Source organism: Patiria miniata, unplaced genomic scaffold, assembly GCF_015706575.1.
Source record: "Patiria miniata isolate m_02_andy unplaced genomic scaffold, ASM1570657v1 HiC_scaffold_24, whole genome shotgun sequence".
NCBI lineage: Eukaryota > Metazoa > Echinodermata > Asteroidea > Valvatida > Asterinidae > Patiria > Patiria miniata.
Genome location: NW_024037063.1, coordinates 12,744,705 through 12,758,788, shown reverse-complemented (window position 1 = coordinate 12,758,788; position 14,084 = coordinate 12,744,705). Strand labels below are relative to the sequence as shown.

Below are 14,084 nucleotides of genomic sequence, written 5' to 3'. Positions count from 1 at the left end.
CCTTGTGGTCATCCATAGCTGTGATGAGGAGAGTTACTCCCAGACCGAAACCTCAAATCATAGGGCTACATGTATATTAAACAACTAAAGTGCTAACTCCATTTGGAGTCTTCAACCTCTTTAGGACCATGGGTTTCAGTAACTTCATGGTCATCCACAGCTGTAATGAGGTGAGTTTCACCCAGACTTGAGACCTTGAGTCATGGAGCTATATAAAATAACTAAAGTGCCAACTCCAAAGTCCTCAACCTCTTTAGGACCCTAGTCTCAGTAACCTCATGGTCATCAACAGCTGTGGTGAGGTGAGTTTCACCTAGATTTGAGACCTCGACCGAGTCATAGAGCTATACTTTATAACTAAAGTGCTAACTCCAAAGTCCTCAACCTCTTTAGGACCATTCATCTCCGACACCTCATGGTCATCAACAGCTGTGGTGAGGTGAGTTTCACCAAGACTTGAGACCTGGAGCTATGTTAAAAGGCTAATATGCTAAATCCAAAGTCCTGCATATTTCTTCTGCCTTGTTTGAGGTCTCGGATTTCGCGCAAGCCCTCCCCACCTTTGGGTTGTTTACATTTCTCACAGATCTTGTGAACCCGTTTGACCAAGCTGCTTCAGTCACCTGCGGAACCTGAGTACCTGAGCTCCACATTTCTCCCCTCCTTTTTCCCCCTAGGTCCTAGGGATCATCACACGGCATAACCTAACGGAGGAGTTCCTGGAGGAAAAGCTGGAGTTCTACGGAGACGCCCCCCACCACTGTCGCAATTCCGATGCCGACAGCACTGCCACACCAAGCCACTAAAAGATGCAATGTTTGTAAGAAGTGAACTCAGAGTTATTTACCCCAAGATCCACAAGTTTGGTTTTTCAAGGGAGCCAATGAATCATTGACTTCGGTAAAAAAAAAAAAGACCAAAGCTCCTATATTTCATGCAAAAATCTACCAGACTACAAGGGTAGTCGCTCAAACATTTCACAAACAGAAGTATTTTCACAAGACCAGAAGCATTTTCACAAGAAGTATTTTCACAAGATAGGTTAAACCATTTTTTTATTAAAAAAATTCTCTAATGGTTAAAAAGAAAACCAAAATTGCAACTAACATTAACTTTGTCGTAAAGCCGAATATTTTACTATGTTAAATGGTATTTTGGAGTACGTTTATAGTAATCAGTATTGTGTCCAAAACAAGACACTAGAATAGCCGTCAAAATCAGTCATGGAATGCACTAAACCAATTCTTAACGTAACATACAACATTTGCAAATTAACATAAAAAAACCAACTACCAACTTACTACGAAATACCTTGCTTGGCTGTTGGTGAATAATAGTCTCAAGCATCCTGTGAAACCATGGCACCTGGTGTGCTGTCATTTAAAAAAAAGTGGAATTTTTGTATCGTTTTCCAACGATGGTCGGCCAACCACCGTTGGAAACAAAAAATACTGCCCCCAGTTTACCAAGTTAAGTTAGTCCACATCTTGTTTGCAATCGGCTGCACATCCGTGAATGGGTGCAAGCCAGCTGGTCTGGTTCCCTGACCTGATAATTCCTGACGCCTATAAATTTGCTGTTTCACCTGAAGTAGGGTACAGGATCCAGACTACAAGAACAGGAGTTTTTTTCCTTGGTTTTTCCAAACACAAAACGTTAAATTGGTCAGTGAAACAATATTTGCTATAAAATACTACCCCCCCCCCCAATCCATCCATTTTCGAAAATGACAGCAATGGCAAATGGGCAAGTCCAAGAATTCTCTCAGGCTGTGTCCCGTATGTAACAAAGTTGAACCCTTTAAAATATTCATGGACTGTAGTGATTTTTCACAGCAGTATCACAGCTTTACCAGTGAGCTTTGCCATGGGTGTTTGCATATTACATGTAGATCACGCTCTATTGCGGTAAAATTCACAGTAGTAGTTAGTGGAACCGCCATGGGTTGTACCACTTGGTACTTGTTTTATACTCTCCGGTTGGGCATCTGCGAAGAGAATACCTACAACAATTATTATGTTAATAGTCTCTGTGATGATTATGTTATTAAAGAAAATATGATGTTACGTACGGGACAAAAAGGGGACCTTTTCTTGGACTTGCCCAAATGTTCTATATCACCTTTAAATTACTGGACGCAGTCCAGCGATCCTCAGCTGATATCTTGAGCCCTGCAATCATGTTAAAAAAAATTATTACAGATTTCAACAACATTTGTACAGCTTTTCACAACGATACCAAGAACATTTTGAAGTAACTTCCATTGCATTATATACAGCACTATTAACTAACTAAATATTCACAATAGACCCGAGACATTATGACGTCACATTTTGTTTACATGTGCACTTTCCTTTGGGGAGGCCAGCCAATTAAGGAAAGTGCACATGTAAACAAAGCATGACGTCATTATGTCTTAGGTCTATTGACAATATTCTTCTAGATTCTTAATGAATTTACATTTTACAAATCACATTATACTTCCCTATTTTGAGGGAATGAATAATTTTTATTGATCTTGCCTATATTTTGATTAGTACATTATATATTTTTTTACATATTTGATTATTATTATAATTATTAGTATCAAATGTCTACTGATATCAGTGATCTGTATTGTATACATTGTCTTTGCAGTTCCGAACCACACAGTACATGTACAATGGTATTACATGTATATGGCACAACTGTTGCACAATTAATTTTGTAACGCTTTTAATTTCCAGAAATACAAAGCTTTAGTTTCCAATCTTACAAGATAATTTACAGCTCATGAGACAGTCTTCCTCGTGGACATCTTCATCCTCGTAACGTTTCCAGAACAGGACAAAGGAAAAACAGATCTAGAGGATGTTACGACACAACGCATACATGCTGTGTATAGACACAGCTCTGGAGCACTGGAGCTATAATTCTGTGGTCTTCGGTTTTAATGCTTGCAAGTCATTGAAGACATTACATTGTCAGTGGTGCAGTTAACAAATACAGTGCATGATCCCTTAAGTAACTTCTAAATGCTTACAATGACATTATCTTTTTAAACAATCAGTATTTACACAGTGATGCAACTCGTAAAATGTAGACCCTATAAGGCCTAACTACACAAAATTACATTTTGACCACCAAACCCTTTGATTCATTTCAAAAGGCCATATTACCTCCAATTTTCTTATTTTTGTACAATAATGATTAGTAACATTCAAAAAATTAAAAAAAATCTATTACCAACTTTGATTGTGACTAAAATGTTTGAAATCATTCGCCAAGTATGGTAGGCCTCGGGGAGCAATTCAGAAGTCCGGTGTCCTATGAAAATCAGATTCCTATGAAAATCGGACTCCTTAATCCTTTTATTGGTTACACCCTCTCACGTGACCGGTCACGTCCTAATTATCTTGGCTAGTGACGTGCGCATTATTACCAATGAGTCCGTATTTCATAGAAACTGAAATGCACGTGCACTACCAGTATCACCGGATCAGAACTCTCAAAATGGTTAAAAACATAGCAGGCGATATCATCAGCAACTTCTAGTCTTTAATTCAATGGACCGGATTGTGTTCGCCGCCCGGCGCGCGCCACGCTGCGATCATATGTACAGTAAACGCATTCCGTATGGGTTTACTTGCAACACACATGTAGGCCTACCACGGGTATAGTTCAGTACGTGGGTACAATTGTTCATCCTCGTGTGCATCTTCGGGTGTATGCTTGACGTCGTTGCGTGCAAGCCTTGACAATGACGCCCTCTATGTGCAGGCGCGGACCCAATAGACCGAAGACATAATGACGGCTCGCTTTGTTTACATGTGCGCTTTCCTACTGGAGTCAGGTGGGGACGCTAGCCGATCGTCCCCACCTGGCTCTCAAAGGAAGGCGCACATTGTAAACAAAGTGTGACGTCATTATGTCTCAGGTCCATAGGGGAGTTAGGTCCGTCTGGTATTAATGTTCTGCATTGCGATGTGTTCTGTCCGTCCAGCTGGCTTCTTCTTGCAGCAACAGAAGGCTTGGACAAACGCCTCCCTGTACGCCGCGCTCCCGACGTTGAATACGATCGGGTTCAGTGATGCATTAAGAGCCTTCGCGATGCCAGTAAAACAGTAGCTGCCAGTTACGAAATTCACATAGGAGAATGCTTCATCGAGTGTCGGGGTCCAATTGGTCCCAGCCCCCCACACCATAAAGATGTTGGTCGTTTCAAGAATTGAAGCTGGTAGGAGACATAGGTAAAACACCACCCCATTGATCATGAGCATGGCTGTGATGCGATTGCGTCTGCGGGCAAATTTTGGGTTCTCCGAAGCCGCTGGCGACGGTTTGCGAATTTTCCGGATTGTGAGAATGTACAAGACAGCGTTGACTAACACTGTCAAGAATTGAAACACGATCCTGGCAATTCCATACGCCTTTACACTCGTTTCCCGGTCTAAAAGGTCATTTGAGACGGCATGCATGTCGGGGCCTTCGTGAAGTCCCGTCAGTGAACGATATGGTTCCTTATCCGGCCAGATTTGACAGTTAGCTGTCAACGGAGGCACACGCGCTGTGTCGAAAAAAAGAGCAACAGAACCATACGCAACGGCTATGACCCACGTCAAGACCACAAGCCTTACAGCCCTCTTCCAGCTCTGAACACGCATGTACTTGAGTGGATGGCAAATCGCCTTGTACCTCTCCACATTGACCAGCGTGCAGAAGGCTACGCCAAGAAAGGTGGTAGCATGCGCGATGCCTTTTGACACACTGTCTACTAAGTAGCGAGTGCGGATATGGCGTGGTGGGTTTAAGACCGAATATTGTATGGCAGGGAACACGTAAAATGTTACCAATAAAAGAAGATCCCCGACTGCCAGATTGGTCAGATAGAAATTTGTCACGTTGCGTAAGGCCTGCACTCGACACAGCGTGAAAAGATAGGTCAGGTTAGTGAGCACACCGCAGGCCGCTATGCAGGGCACAACGTAGGCAAACACAACGGCAAACGTTGAGGACACGTAACCCGCAACTGAGGCAGTTTCCTCAGTAAAAAAGATGAGCGGCACGCTGTGATTGAACACCGTCTCATCGGAGCCGTTCAAAGCCCCAAGGGTAAGGGCATCGTACGTGGTGTTGGAGAGGTCATCGTAACTTATCAGTGGCATGGAACCATTGTTGGGCAGTAGGTACGATACTTCGCAATCACTCGCATTGTGGAGGATGCAAGCGAAGAACGTACACACGAGGAAGTCACGCTGACTAAAACTCATGGAGGCATTCCCATAAATTTCAACCGGAACTTCCATGGTTGTCTGTTTTGATTTTGCCTGATTTGATTTTTTCCCTTCAAAAAATGGATTCGAAATACAGTGTGCCACAACGTCCCAGGTTTGGTGATGTATTAAAGGTAGACAAAAACAATATATAATCCTTAAGTTGTATTTAAAAACAAAGCCTTTAAAGTAAAGCATGGAACATTATACCATAATACACACTGGTCAAACATTGTTTTTATACACGACTAATGTAAACACAGATTCATCAGACGCAATTCCAAGGGGAATGTTTGGTTTACCTTGGCTTCCTGATCCTGGAGAAAGTATTTCACCCCGCCGGAGTATTGAAAGTCCAGACTTTGAAAAGTGCAAAGAGTCGAGCTAGCTGCGTCCGAAACAGGTGTGTAATGCTGTAAAGTGTGCACATTGACAAGTGTTGCGAGAGATGCAATCTTTCGTTTGTCTTGATTCGTTGTGACTGAAGAGTCTAGTTCATTCAGAATCTAGAGGTTCGAACGTGAAGATCATGGGGGTCGTAAATGACAGCTGTTTAGTCTTCAACAAGTCCGTCCAAATGGGGCCACTTATTTTTTTGTGAGGATTCCCAAAATTCTTTTGTCACAGACAGATTTTTGTCAAGTCAAGAGTTTGGCAGTATTGCCACAGCCTTGCAAAGCAGAGGTAATAACTGATGTACCACGGGCCGCGCCAGGCATGGTCTACTTCAGAAAGCCCTTGGGTATATTAAATGATCGAAGGAACGTTTGAGTTGGCTAAGGACGTCCTCATTCAGAGCATCCAGATCTAAATCTTGCTGGTAAAAGGTGTAGTCCTGTTGACAGCATGAAGCGGGCCTATGATTGAGTCATACAGACGTATTTCCCTATTGGGAGCTTATTTGAACTTGGTTGTAAGAACACAGGATGCCCAACTGAGATGAGTGTCTAGGACTGGACGATCAAGACTGTCTACAGCATCCAAGGTAAATTGTGACCAACGGTCACTTGTATGTGACATGGAACCGGACCGGACTCATGCTCTGGTGTTTCAGAGGCAGCAGAATGTGGGTTCGAGCCCGGGTCTAGACACTTGTTCCCTTAGCAAGGCACTTGACCATTAATGCTTGGTCCTTCGGATGGGATGTAAAGCCGTAGGTCCTGGCCCCTGCTGAGTCCTTCGGAGAGCAGTGCACTATATGCCTCTCTGTTCTGGTCGATGGGTTGGATCGGTGTTCATTCTTGGCGAAAATGCTCGGCCTATAGGGTACCTCAAACTTTCAGGTGTGATTGAACACGGAGCTGGGGCATAAAGACGATGGGGTCACTACCAAGCATGCATCACTAGGTGCTGATGACTCTTCCGTCGAATTGGCGATCAATTGTCAGACCATGGTCAGACGCAAAGTCCGATAAAAGCTTTTGCTCCGTTTTTCCTATCTGGGTGCTTCAGAGTCAAGTAAACGTTTTGTGCCGCCGTTTGGGTATTAGCACAATTAACCGTCGGCTGGTATCTCACGGTCCTCCTGGCAAAAGTTCTAAAGGACGTGCACCTCTGAATTCCTGACCCAACAAACACTGCAAAGGTGTCTGTAGTCTGTTGTTCCCAGGAATTGTGACATCTGGTAGAACTTTGACGACGATAAAGGAATGTACGTTGTATAATTTCAATTGCAACGCCAGAAGCTTGTGAATGAAAATTTGTTCCAGGAGTCTGATATATATACCTTTTGTGTCTGAGAGTTTCAATATTTACATTGCATCCACTACTTAAGTAAGTTATTTACGTGCCAAGTGATTTTCACCCGACCAGGAAAGAAACTGATGACTATGATTGCTTAGTTAAGTTAAGCCACAATCTGATAGGTTGAAAGTTCAGCTGATTTTAGATCGTACGTTGTTATACGTTGTCTTACGTGGGTCGATACCTGAAACTGAATGTAAAATCTCTACATGATTAAAGGAGATTTAAAAATACACAATTTAACAATTCTTGCACACCAGGGTTCAACTTTAGCGGTAGCCTGCTAGCCAAATACTAGTCAAAACAGCGGCAGGCTATATTCAAACTATTCCTTAAGTTAAGTAGCCCGGCTAGAGAGTTAATAATTATTGAGCTACGGCAAAGATGAAAGGACAGGAAGAAAGAAATCATTAAATTCAGAAAGCAAACCTGTATCAATTTGTGTCTAATTTTTTAACTGTTTAGGGTTAAATTATAAGATCTGTTTATTAAAAACATTGATAAGATTGCCTCAGGATATATTAAGATGTATGCACATTGTTGTTTATGAGACACTCTACATGACAGGAAAACATGTGGGCTAGTGAAAATGCCGGCGGGCTAGTTAAGAATCTGTTTCAGCATCCCGGCTGGCTAGTGAAAGAAAAAGTTAAGGTCAAACCCTGTGAACAATCATGCTTGTTTTAAAAGGAAGGTTTATTCAAGAATAAAAAAATGTGACTTCTGACACCCTAGCCCAACCTCCAGGCAATGTGAGGTTTGCATCTAGGCCCCAGAACATAATTATTTGCTCTTCGGAAGAACGATTCAAGAAGAATATTGGATGCAAATCCCCTCCCCATCCAACTTGGTGTGTTAATTCCCACGGTCTTCCCGAAACCAAGAATAACTTGGATCCTAAATATTTATAAAAGACGTTCCGGTGCACCGTCACCAAAAGTATATTTCCTGTTTCTGACTCCGAGAGTTTCATGTGAGACTATAATGTTTACAGTATCTTATCCGCTGGAGTATATGGTTTTACACGTCACGTGTGTTCCACCTGACCAGACAAGGAACTGATTGTGATTGGTTATTTAATTTTAGTCGCTGTTTGATTTGTTGAAAGTTAGTTGTTATGTCGTCATGCGGTTTGATATCTGACGACTGAAATCAAAATCCACATGATCAAAGGAAGTAATTTGGCCATAGCGCCTTTGAACCTTTGTAATGGTTTACTGGTAATGCTTATCATAGCGCTTTCCATCGTATCAACAGTCTCCAAGCGCTTTAGAATTCCTTTCCCCCCCCCCTCATACTCCCGGGTGGAGATGGGGCAATTGTAGTTAAGTGTCTTGCCCAAGGGCACAAACATCATGTTCCTGGCAGGGTTTGAGCCCACGTACCGTATCGGACATATGAGCCAAACACTGCTTATAACCATGCTTGCAAAATCATGCGTATTTGAAAAGGGACGAATCAAAAATCATGAAAAATAATGTAATGACTGTCGAAAGTCTCAGGCAGCTTTTGATCTCAACCTCGAACCCGGCAATGTGGGGTAGGTCTGCAGAGCCTTATTAGCATATATTAGATGTGGAGGATAGGAGGACGCCATTTGGTTTGGGTAAATACAAAAGTATAATGCATGTAATTATAACATCAATTTTGTATATGAGAAACAACGTTGAATGTCTAGCAAATTGAAATCAAACAGCGCCCTCCTGCCATATCTCAAATAGCAAATAGATATAGGCCTGAGCATACATTTAATACAGAGCCCTATAGGCATAAACTGTGGATAATTAGGAACGATCCAAGGATCGTTTTGAATAACAAGCTCATTTATTCCAATCCAACTTGGTGTCTTTCCCACGGTGATCCCGAAACCAAGAATGACATTGTTTAACTTAATTATGAAAACAAAACTTCTTAAACCCTAAATATTTATGTCAACTTCCTGGTACACTAAAAGTAGGCCAACACTCGCTCTTTTCACGCTCCGCCATAGGCATGCAGAGCCCCGATCTGGCAGCTTTACACAATGAAAATAGCCGGTTCAGTGATCTGATCCCCGACACGGGAATCATTCACTGAACCGGGTATATTTATTGTGTAAAGTTGCCAGATAGCCTATGGTGGAAGCATGAAAAGAGCGAATTACTTGTTCATGACTATGAAAGGTCTTAAAGTAGTATCGTGGAGGTGACGAGTTTTATGCTCCCTGCATTTCCTCCTCCCCCCCCCCCCCCCCAATGGGCGTCGCGAGGGGGGGGGGCAAGGGGGGCACTTGCCCTCCCCCCCCCCCCGGAAAAGCAAAAAAAAAAAAAAGGAAGAAAAAGAGGCGCGAAGACAAAGTGGTGTAAATTTAATGAGTTGGGGGGGAGGGGCAAAATGTCCCTGCCCCCCTCTAAAACTGATAAATCGAGAATGTGTTGAGAAATACAAGCATTTTTTGGCCAAAAAAATGTTTGCCGCCCTCTAGAAAAAATCCTGGCGACGCCCATGCCCCCCCCCCCCGCCCCTCTCGTGCAAATGCAAGTCCCACTCTAAATAAAAAACCAGTCGGATTTGACTTACAGATAGCTATGCAGGGTCAGCTGGGTGCAACTGAAAATCAGTCAATGTGACTAGATTTGTCCAGTCAATATTATTGACTTTGGAAAAATAGTTATACAAATAACTCAAATTTGAACTACTTTCCAACTACTTTCTCTAGAAACTCTGCATGTTTAACTAAATTCCTAGTCAATTTCCAATACCTAGGAAAACCATTGAATATTTTGACTAAGTTGTTTTTAGAGTGCAGGACTCTAATAATAGAGCGATCGAATCGATTCTTGTCAGAGCCGGGAATGTACTTTTAAAAAAAATGTTAGAAGATTGCGAGTACAAAGGAGGATAGATTTAACCTGGGAAGAAAAGTAAAAAAAAAACGCCATGAATTTGGAAGTCTTGGAGGCAAGACTATCCTTGGCTTATGGACTAAGCCACTAAATGTTCTGTTTCAAACAGGTGTATAAATATTTTTATGTTCCCTATACCTATGTTCCCCAATAGTATACCTATGTTCCTTAACCCTTACCGTAGGCCTAACCCTGAGGGTGCGCTGAACTAATTCAAACCCCATTGAAAACGGTGCAAAATCTACAAAGTTTAGGGCCAAATACATGCAAGCCGACATCACATAGGGTTCCTCGAACAAAAATTAAATTATTGTATTTTCCTTCATCTTTTCATTTTTTTCCAATTTTGGGTAGACTAGCCAATTACATCTGTAAATTGTTTTGGTGTGAATATTTACAAATGTAATTGGCTATAGTCTACCCAAAATTGAAAAGAAATGAAAAGATGAAGGAAAAGACAATAATTTAATCACCTCCCGAAAAGAGGTAGTTCCCAAGCCTGCATGTAGCCATTTTACAAGTGGCATCCTTCCCCTTTTCAGGCAAATAGGACCCATTTTGAACCGTAATTTTATCAAGCCTGCCCTCAGATGGAAGCCCCAAAACCAGGGAGTTGATCCTTGGCTATAATTTACACAATTCCACCGTTTTTAAAGCCAAATGGTCTCCGTTTTCAAAAGAAGTTGTGTAGGGGGCACTTTATATGTTAATGAGATCGCGTAGAAATTCTCACTTGAATTTATAGGGCAATGCTCCCATAAGGATTTTGGGGAACACAGGTATTGGGGAACATCGGGGAGACCCCGTTTCAAACCAGCGAGGGGCAGGCCGGGTTCCAGGCCATTATCCAGATGCATAATGGTTGGCCTAATCTTCAACTTGCAAACCGACCTGTTTCCCAATTAACAATAGTTACGAAATTCTCTTTGATATAGACACAGCTCGATCGATTAACTGAACTTGGGTCAAACGTCACCGGTTTTGAATGAAACAGTGCAATATTTGTTTTGCTAATAGTGACTAAAGTCGCCCGCCCGGCGGATATCATTAACCGAAGCGTGCCGGTTCCAGTTGTAACTTTTCGGCGCTTACAATTTTGGTGTAGGCCTAGTGGTTTTCCCCTACAAGTTTAGCAGTAGGCATTTGCCCTTCACCGACGAACCATAAAGTGATGTCCTACTTCGAGGGCTTGCTCAATTGATAACAAAAAAAAATCAAAACGTTTACTGTCAAAAGTATGAAAAATGTATAAAACATTTTTATAGAGCTAAAATCAAAGGTAGACAACTTTGCTCAAGTGTGTGATGATAGAGTGCGCATTTTTGTGTTGAGAGAAGTAATTGAGGTGAAGTGCCTTACTCAAGGGCACAACACGCATGGTCACGGCGGTGCTCGAACCCATAATCTCACGATCATGAATCCTGTGCCCTACTGTACTGTTTGATGTTGCTTTTTTGTTTTGTTTGGGGGAAAATAGAAGGCTCATTGGATCGCCGAGGAAGGCTGTATAGCTTTACCATGTGTTAAACCTAAAGCAGTCAACATTTCTTATATTTTGTTTTGTTTGCCCGAGTCATAGATATTTGATGAATTAATCCTAAATCGATAGGCCTAGATGAACTTCTTCATTTTCATTATGAAATTAATTGAACGTTACCTGTTTTTTTCCCCAAACTACCCTTAATTCATGAAATGTAAAATATTTGTACACAACTGTCAGTGTAGCACATGGGAACCAAACGCGCAATATACCTGTACGCATGTGCCCATAACCTCCAATAGACCTGAGACGTAATGACGTAATGGCTTTGTTTACATATGCGCTTTCCTATGGGAGCGAAGTCGGGACGCCAGATAAAGTGGGGCCCGTCTACTACATAGGAAAGCGCACATGTAGACAAAGCGTGACGTCATTACGTCTTAGGCCTGTTGCTACGTTGCATTGGTTGCTATGCGTACAGAACTTTTTCAGAGCGAGGCTGCCGTGGTATGTTTGTTTTTGGTTGTGCAAGTTAAAATGGTGAATATCATGTAACACGCGAGAAACAGAACTTCTTATAATAAAGGCATTTTTAGCCTTTAACCATTTGCCATTATGCACTCAGTGTTGAGCTATATTCAGTGAATTTATACAGCTGGCCTCCCAAACAAAACTTTTGAACGATTTACAAGTGTCAAGTTCCACTAATATTAAAAATATTATGCGGAAATATTTATTTAAAAAAAAAATCAGCAATACAAGCAATATGCTGCAAAGGTGTTGGAATTCTGAATTCTCACTAGTTTCAAAATCCTTTACCGACGTGCATTGGGAATTGGGGAATTGTTTGGGCCTGGGACGCCCTCTCGAGCTTAATTGCATGCCCACTCTCGCGCGCTGATAAAAAGCCCCACCGACTCCACTAAAAGGGATCGGAGGGGTGAAGAAAACACGAAAAAAAGGACTAAGCAACTGCTATAATTTCCATTTTAACGTAATTTACACTGGGAGAGTAGACCAAAAAAAATCGATGTGGATGTCCAGATGGGACGCGCGCATCCAATCGACAAACAACGTCTAGACGGTACCAAAGTTGTACGTGTGACTCGCAGAAATCTTATTCCACCGATGTTTGCTTGCCATTTCAAATTCGACCAGTTGTCCACTTTGGGGGCGCCGAGTCAGAGAGAGTCGTCAATTTAAAAATCCAAATTGATTTTGTTATTCATTTAAACGGGTGGCGCGACTTCCAAAAATCTGAAATTCTGCTAGCAAGTGGCAGAGAATGGGGGAAAATAAATATGGTTGTCCTTGGGGCTTGAGCTCCCTCTAGAGTCTGTGACCTCATCTTCTGAGGGACAAAAGAAAAATGTTGTTTTCTGAAAACAAATCTGCAGTCAACTTGCATTCTTGTAACCATTTCCTAGTATTATTATTTAATTAATGAAAGCGCTCCATGTAGCCAACCGTAGAGTAATTTTCTTTTGAAGACGAAGCTCTGCGATAAGCAGCCGCTTTAAACAGCGCCCTCTATAGCAACCTTGTCAGACTATTTTGTGCATCAACTGTATGGAGCAAATTAACACTATTTTTCTCTTTTTAGCTTGCATTTGGCGACCGCGCTATGCATTGTGGTCTGGTAAACAACTGGACATCGCCGGTGTGGTGCGTGCGACGTGAATTTGCTGTGAATTTTGCTGTGATTGTGAATTTTGACAGAAAGTTTACTAAGTAAGTACTTATTTAGAAATTCCAAAATTTCTTTTCCAAGAAAGTACAGAGGGGACTGGTTTAGTGGTTAGGCCGTTTTCAGGAAAGAGTGTAGTAGTTAGACGTCACTTCTGCGGTTGTGTACAAAGTCTATGGAGAATTAGGCCTAAGTCATTTTCAAAGTATTTTCTAACAAAATTGGAAATGTTTCTCACTGAGTCCAAGATTCACGTCTTGGAAAGATTCCCATATCTGGCCAACACTAATTGTTTCCTTCAGTGACCTATCAATCAGCCATCAGAAAGTGGTCCTAATAAGTCAAATTTAGCAGGAAAAATATTGGGGTATTTATTGAGAAAACACTTAGAAATTTTCAGACCAGTCTCATACTTTTTTTTACATAGTCACTGGCTTGTGGCTGTGTGCACAGGGTGACAAGTGATGGCCAGATATGGGATTGGGAATCTTTCTGGGAATCTTTCCCAAGTCTTTTCAACATTTTTGCAATGACTGACCTTCAGTGAGATAATAATATACAATGAAAACAGTGGCGTCAGGATACTCCTAGAACTATGACAGTATGAGGCTCCACATAGTGGAGCCTCACATAGGCAGCTTACCCCGCAAAACTGTTTGCCTCTACAAAACACCAACTAAGTACAAAAACGTCCATCACAACCAAGCTATTTCCAACAGAACTGCTGCACAGCTTACCCCTAAACTCCGTACAATACCTCATGACAACATACTCACGTTATGTGCACCAAACAAACATCGGTGGATTCTGTCGGTTTTTCAGCAAAAATGATGAAAAATATGCCCTTTCCGCACTGAGCCAACCTGACACTTGAAACGTGCACGCGCGCAGAATGATCGCAGTCATTTTCGGTTCGATCGCTCGGAGTAGCGTCAGGATACAACAGTCTTGGAAATAATATTGCAACCTGAAGCCACTTTTTTATTCATCATCTCAATGAAGATGATAAGACATGAATCTGGGACTGAGAAACATTT

At 41.9% G+C, this 14,084-nt stretch overlaps 3 protein-coding genes across 3 annotated transcripts in view; 2 read left to right on the top strand and 1 right to left on the bottom strand.

Annotated features, from left to right (window-relative positions):
• LOC119732221 (chloride transport protein 6-like) overlaps positions 1-3,170 on the top strand; it is a 33,829-nt gene extending 30,659 nt beyond the window's left edge. Inside the window, exon 22 of the mRNA XM_038205654.1 lies at positions 678-3,170. Within this exon, the coding sequence (XP_038061582.1) occupies positions 678-806 (129 nt within the window). The 3' untranslated portion in view covers positions 807-3,170. The remainder of the gene's footprint in view (positions 1-677) is intronic.
• Positions 3,171-3,929: 759 nt separating this feature from the next.
• On the bottom strand, positions 3,930-5,285 carry LOC119732290 (G-protein coupled receptor 35-like). The gene has a single exon (XM_038205749.1). The coding sequence runs from the start codon at positions 5,283-5,285 to the stop codon at positions 3,930-3,932; it is 1,356 nt and encodes a 451-aa protein (XP_038061677.1).
• Positions 5,286-12,970: 7,685 nt separating this feature from the next.
• LOC119732122 (phosphatidylinositol 4,5-bisphosphate 3-kinase catalytic subunit alpha isoform-like) overlaps positions 12,971-14,084 on the top strand; it is a 49,765-nt gene continuing 48,651 nt past the window's right edge. Inside the window, exon 1 of the mRNA XM_038205516.1 lies at positions 12,971-13,091. The gene's annotated coding sequence lies outside the window, so the exon portion shown is untranslated. The remainder of the gene's footprint in view (positions 13,092-14,084) is intronic.